This window comes from Cibotium barometz, chromosome 44, assembly GCF_041138505.1.
Source record: "Cibotium barometz isolate CiBa-2024 chromosome 44, ASM4113850v1, whole genome shotgun sequence".
NCBI lineage: Eukaryota > Viridiplantae > Streptophyta > Polypodiopsida > Cyatheales > Cibotiaceae > Cibotium > Cibotium barometz.
Window position 1 is genome coordinate 16,830,008 of NC_141089.1, and position 7,115 is coordinate 16,837,122.

The 7,115-nt window shown below is 44.3% G+C and overlaps 1 protein-coding gene across 1 annotated transcript; it reads right to left on the bottom strand.

The window, feature by feature from the left end:
• Window positions 1–6,195: 6,195 nt before the first annotated feature.
• LOC147613011 (uncharacterized) lies at window positions 6,196–6,791 on the bottom strand. Its single transcript, XM_086782737.1, has 2 exons — window positions 6,665–6,791; window positions 6,196–6,485 (listed from the first exon to the last, which is right to left on the bottom strand). Exons 1-2 carry the CDS (start codon window positions 6,789–6,791, stop codon window positions 6,196–6,198), a joined length of 417 nt encoding a protein of 138 aa, XP_086638863.1.
• Window positions 6,792–7,115: the final 324 nt, after the last annotated feature.

A 7,115-nucleotide genomic window follows, 5' to 3' on the forward strand; every position in this document is an offset into this window, starting at 1 on the left:
ACAACTTCAAGAAGATGAGGAAGCTTGAGCATAACACAGTGTATTATGAGTGCCAAAAATGAAAGATAACAAGCCCTAGAAGATAATGGGCGTATATACAATGCACGGGGGAAAAAACCTCCTAGTGAGGGAAAAAGTGCCCCGGCGGTCCTAAGTGTGTTCACACACATCACTACTATAATATGGTAACAAATCCCCCCTGGAGTGATGCGGTGAACAAGAGCTAGCACTCATGTATAGGGAAGTGTCTAGCTATGTGGACGAATCCACAAAAGGGAGTAAGCCCAAAGCTTTGCGAAAAGCTTCGAACTTCTCACGAGGCAGAGCCTTTGTGAAAAGGTCTGCAAGGTTATCCTGTGTTGGCACATAAGCCAAACTGATCTCTCCTGCAGAGAGTCTCTCCCTGACATAATGGTAGTGCACCTCAATGTGCTTCGTACGAGCATGGAACACTGGGTTCCGCGCAACTGCCAATGCGCTCTGACTGTCAGTGAAGATGGTGGTGGCAGATGGCTGCCCAACACCCAAATCAGCCATAAGGCGTCTGAGCCACACACACTCAACCGTAGCTGTGAAAGCTGCCCTGTACTCAGCTTCACAACTAGAAGTGGCCACAGTAGGCTGCTTCTTGCTCAACCATGATATGCATGAGCTTCCAAGCATGAAGCAAAAACCACTCGTGGACACGCGTGTGTCATAACAACCAGCCCAGTCAGAATCTGAAAAAACATGTAAATCTGGCGGCAATGATCCCCCCTTGGGATAAAACAACCCAAGATGCCGAGTACCACTCAAATAGCGAAAGATACGCTTCACTGCCTGCCAATGCTTAATGCCTGGGCTATGCATAAATCTGCTCACCTGTGAGACTGCAAACTGAATGTCTGGCCTCGTAATGCATACATAAATGAGGCAACCAACAGCTGTCTGATAGAGTGTGACATCAAAGTGATCTCCAGCATCATGAAGACTCAACTTCAAACCTGTCTCCATTGGAGTAGCAATAGGCTTGCAGTCTTCAAGGCCAAATCTCCGCAACAATGTTTCAATATACTTTGTCTGACACAAAGCAATACCTCCATCACACTGCTTAAATTGTATCCCCAAATAATGATGCAAATGCCCCAAATCTGACATCTCAAAAGAGGCATTCAAATCAGCCTTAAAATCAGCAATATGACTCTCATTTGGTCCTGTGAGCAGCATGTCATCGACATAGAGAGCAATGATTAGATGTACACCATCCACACGTTTAACATACAAAGTGCTTTCTGTTGGACTATTTTGAAACCCATGTGCAGTCAAATATGCATGTATTTTTTCATACCAAGCTCGTGGAGCTTGCTTTAAACCATATAAAGCCTTTTTTAACCTGCACACTTTGTTTTCCTGCCCTCTTTGAACAAAACCACGAGGCTGCGATACATACACCTCCTCATGCAAATCTCCATTTAAGAACGCAGTCTTTATGTCCAACTGATGTACATTCCAACCATTATGAGCTGCTAATGCACAGATGCTACGAACAGTGGTCATACGACATGTGGGAGCAAAAGTCTCATCAAAATCAATGCCCTTCTCTTGAGCATAACCTTTTGCAACAAGCCTAGCCTTATGGCGATCCACTGTGCCATCAGGCTTACGCTTCAATTTGTATACCCACTTAGTGCCAATGGCCTTCTTGCCAGGGGGCAAGTCACATAAAGACCATGTACCATTCTTCATAATAGCATCGTATTCTGCTTGCATAGCAGCCATCCAATTTTCTGAACTTTGTGCCTCATCAAATGAAACAGGCTCACTTTCATCGCACATACTAGAAACAGCCAATGCATAACAATCTGACGCATAAGAGGCACCATGAGAGCCAGAACGAGTGCGACTAGACAAAGGGGCATCCAACTTGCTGTCACGCAAAGTCTGCACCAGCCATCTAGGCATGTTTCTAGAGCCCTCAATCTCTTGTCTCTCATCCTCAAGTGCATCATGCACATCTGCATCAGATATAGGCTGATCTGTGCCATCATTTAAAACCTGCATAGGCTGAAAAACTGCCTCATGAGGTATTGCACTTGACTGTGCACCACTGAAAAGAGGCAACAATGTATCATAGACATCACGTGAGCTGATATCTGTCTCCTTAGTACATGAAACCAAGGGCTGAACTGCATCTTCCACAAATACAACATCACGGCTAACCAAAATGCGCTTTGTCTGTGGATGATACAAACGATAGCCTTTGCTCTCAGCACTATATCCAACAAAAATACATTTGACAGCTTTGTCATCCAATTTTCTGCGATGTTGCACAGGCACTAATGCATATGCCAGGCAACCAAAAACACGTAAATGGCCAACAGATGGCTTGCGGCTATGCCAAGCCTCATATGGAGTGACAACCTGTAATGCTTTGGTGGGACACCTGTTTAGTACATAAGTGGCACACATGACAGCCTCAAGCCAAAAACCATGTGGTAGACTTTGACTCTTAACCATACATCTTGCCATTTCCAAGAGAGACCTGTTTTTTCTCTCAGCCACACCATTTTGCTGTGGTGTATACGGCACTGTACATTGGTGTTTTATCCCACGCTCAGCCAGAAATGCATTAAATTCTGAAGACAATACTCCCCCCCTCGATCTGAACGGAGGGTGCCCATCTTACTTTCTGACACATTTTCAGCCATAACCAAAAACTGCTTGAAGCACAAAAACACTTCGGACTTTGCCTTCAAAGGATATACCCATGCATGCCTGGTAAAATCATCAATGAAAGTCACGAAGTAAAGGTAGTTTCCAAATGATGGAGTTTGCATGGGACCACAAACATCACTGTGAACAAGCTGCAATCTGCGTTCAGCTCTCACTGATCCATCTTTGGGAAAGGAAGCACGCTGCATTTTACCCAATATGCAGCCCTCACAAACATGCTTGACAGGTGCCTCAAGCTTAGGCAAAGAAGACACCATTTCAGATTTCTGCAGGCGCAGCAAACTTGCAAAATTCAGATGACCAAAACGTGCATGCCACAGTTTTGCATTTGAAATAGCCTGCGTATCCATAATAGCACATGCTGAATCCTCTACACATTTGCTATCCATATTGAGCTTATACAGCCCTCGACATAGTGAACCAGATGCTACAATGATGTCACCACAAGAGAGATCATGAACAGTACATCTGTCATCCACAAATTTTACAACCAAACCTGTTTTGGCAAATGCGGAGACTGACAGCAGATTCTTTTTGATCCCTGGCACATACAATGCATCAAAAAGTGTAAAGGTGTTGCCATTTGCAACATTCAGCACAATCTGTCCAACTCCTTTAACGGGATAAGAGGAGTTATTGGCACAAGTGACAGTATTCCCTGTGGGAGCAGACTCAAGGAAAGTGAATAAACTGCGCTGCGAGGTGATATGCTTAGTGGCACCACTGTCAAAGTACCATACATCTGAATCTACTGTAGACATACATGTGTCATGCAAAGATGGGTCATAACTGCACTGCGCATTGAATGCCCATTCTGTATCTTGAACAACATTAGCAGATTCATTGTTAGAAGGAGAGGCATCTGCAACAGCCATACCAGCCTCTTTCTTCTTAGCCTCTTTCGCAGCCAGCTTAGGACACGCTTTGATGACATGATCATTTCCCTTACAGTACTTGCAAAATGTCTTCTGTTTGTCACCCTTCTTCTCATCTTTGTCTTCCTTCTTTGGTTGCGCAGCATTTGCAGATTTCTGCTTACTAGAAGAAAAGCCAGCTTTACCTTTCCCGCTTCTCTGACTAGCAACGAAAGCTTGATCTGCGACACGCATAATATTCCTGTTTTGCCTTGACTGGTCTTCTTGCAGCAAAACAGAAACTAACTCCTCAAATGATAAGGCATTGGGATTGCCTTTCATCATCAAGCGAAGAGTGGAAGCAAAACCCTGATAAGAATCTGGTAGACCATTCAAAACAGTCTGCACAAGTGAACTGTCTGACAGGATTTCATCTGCAGAAATGAGCTGCTCTTTGAAATCCTTGATCTTTGTCAAAAAGCTATCCATAGAATCACCTTCATTCATATGCTCACTCTCCAACTGTTTTCGGAGGTAAGCAACACGAGCCTCATTTCTTGCCTGATACAATGTGGCAAGTACATCCCAAGCATCCTTAGAAGTCCTGCAGGAGCGAATATGTGGGATAATGGTACGTTTGACAGACAGCGCAATCAAGGCATGAGCCTGCGCATCTCTACCATCCCAACGAATCTGCTCTGCTGAAAGTGGTGGTTCTCGAACAGCTGCTACAGCACTTGTGCCTGCACCATCATCAACAGTACCTGTTTCTGATGTGTTTGCAGCATTCCCAGCCACAATAGGACGTGCATCAATACCCTGTACAATGTTCCATAACCCCTTTGCTACCAATACATGTCGCATCATATATGCCCACAATGGATAGTTGGTGCCATCCAACTTATCCTCAGCAGCCAACATGCGGAACACATCATTGTTGTCAGCCATGGCCAATGACTGTACTACTAGATGTAAATGCTGTCTGCAAGAGGTAAACCTGTATAAAATCGACCTGTGCTATGTAGCACAGCCCAAAACAGACGAATGGGCACCTGTCCTGCAGATTTTAATCTTGACAGAAAATCTGCACAGTAGGACGATTTTGCCTGCGCAGTACTTGGAATGCAAAAACGGAGGGCGAAATGACTTCAGATCAAAATTCTGAAACGACCAAGCCCTACGGGCTTGCCCACGGCATATACTAACCTGCAGACGCTCATGAAACCTCGTCGCAATCGGAGGAGATGAAGCGGCAGGTGCCGGTGATGCTGCCCGGGAGGAGGAAGCCTGCTCTGATACCAATTGTTGGAATTAGGGTTGCAGGAATGCACACACAACTTCAAGAAGATGAGGAAGCTTGAGCATAACACAGTGTATTATGAGTGCCAAAAATGAAAGATAACAAGCCCTAGAAGATAATGGGCGTATATACAATGCACGGGGGGAAAAAACCTCCTAGTGAGGGAAAAAGTGCCCCGGCGGTCCTAAGTGTGTTCACACACATCACTACTATAATATGGTAACAGCTTCCACCCACTTGGTGCAATAATCTATTGTTGTTAGAATATACCGGTTTCCTGTCTTTGTAGGCTACGGGTTTAAAGGGCCCAATGAAGTCCAAGCCCCACTTTTGAAAGGGCTCAAGTGGCAATATCTAGTGTAAGTTCATACGGTCTCTCTGTGAGACGACTGGCCCATCCTCTGGCATACATCACATTTGCGCACAAACTGCTGCGCATCAAAATACACTTTTGGCCACCACAAGCTAGCTTGGAAAACTTTCCTTGCAGTAATCTTCCTTGAAAAATGCCCTCCCGATAGTTCGCAATGCGCTTCCTGTAACACAGCCTCCTAATCTTGCGGTAGTACACACCGACACATCAGCAACATTGTGGTAGTACAATTCTCCAATGCAGACTTAAAAGGAACGACTCCGCAATGCGAGCCACCTCCGCTGATCTTTCATCAAATGAGTCGGCATAACACTTGTAGACAGAAAACAAAACATTTCCTTATACCATGTCCAAGGCACAGAAAGAGGCAAAACCGCATCAGGAACTGGATCCGCTTCATTTGAAACCGCATCAGGAACTGGATCCGCTTCATTTAAAATAGCAAAAATTGATGCATCCGGAAACTCGTCATCCACTCATGTAGCTTGTTCTCCCCGAATCTAGTCTTGAAAGATAATCTGCTACTATGTGCTGAGATCTTGGTGGTTGATGAATGACTTCAAAATCAAACTCCTACAGCAACATCATCCACTTGGCCAATCTTCTTGTTAAATTCTACTGCCGCACACCAGATAAAGCAACGTAGAATGGTCCACATGAAAATAGAACATTCTCCCCAGTAGATAATGCCGAAACTTCTTCATTGAATAGATCACGCCTAAGCACTCTCGCTCTATTACTGAATAATTCTTCTCTATGGAGGATAATCTGTGGCTTGCATAATAAATAGGTCAAAACCAGCCAGCACTCTACTCCTGCATTAATACACTGCCAATTGCCATGTCCGAAGCATCCACAAAGACATGAAAATACTTCTCCCAATTAGGCGGCATCATACCTGGTGCACGGGACAGTTGTATCTTCAACCTTTGATATGCCAAATCACATTCCTTTATCTAAAAAAATTCTTTGCGGTCCACATGCGCCACCAGATTTAGCAGAATCGCCAGATGCACCAGAAACCGCAAATGCCGACCATGACCTAGAAACCGTATACACTCCTTCTTTGGATTGATAGGTGCTGGAGCTTGCATCCCCACCGCCACCTTATCGGCATCCATAGCAATGCCTTCTTGTGATATAATGTGTCCCAATAACTTCCCACTCCGAACCGCAAAGGCACACTTTAAGGAATTTAAGCTGAAAGATACCTCCCAACATTTCTGAAAGATACCTCCCAACATTTCTGAAAACACAGTTGTAGATGTTCCAAATGCTGAATAGAGGTTCCGAACACACTGAGATTATCTAGAAAGAATTGCATGAAAGCTGTCAAGAATGGCCCAAAACTTTCATGTATATCCCTTTGAAATGTACCTAGAGCATTCCTCAAGCCAAACCACACCACTGTACACACAAACACACCCCAGGCTATGTTGAATGCTGTCTTAGCTTGATCCTCTGGTGCCATCCAAATCTGACTATATCCACTAAACCCATCAAGAAATGAATACATCTCATGGCCTGCCATATCATCTAAGATGGTATCCATGTATGGCGAGGGAAAAGGATCCGGAACAATAGCCACATATTGAGTTTCCTATAATCAACACAGATGCGTATCTTCTTATTCTTCTTGGGCACAATCATGATTGTAAAAATCCACTCTGGATTCTCTATTGGAGCAATGAATCCAACCCACAGCAGCAGCAAGAGACAGTCTAGCTCTTCTTTAACCTGCTTTGCAACATGCGAATTCATTCTGTGTATCGATGCTGTCAGGAAGGAAGTGCATTTGGCTTTAAATGAATTCATTCATTCATTTGGCTTTAAATGAATGCGGTGCTGATAAAACTTTGGATCCAGGCTCTTCATG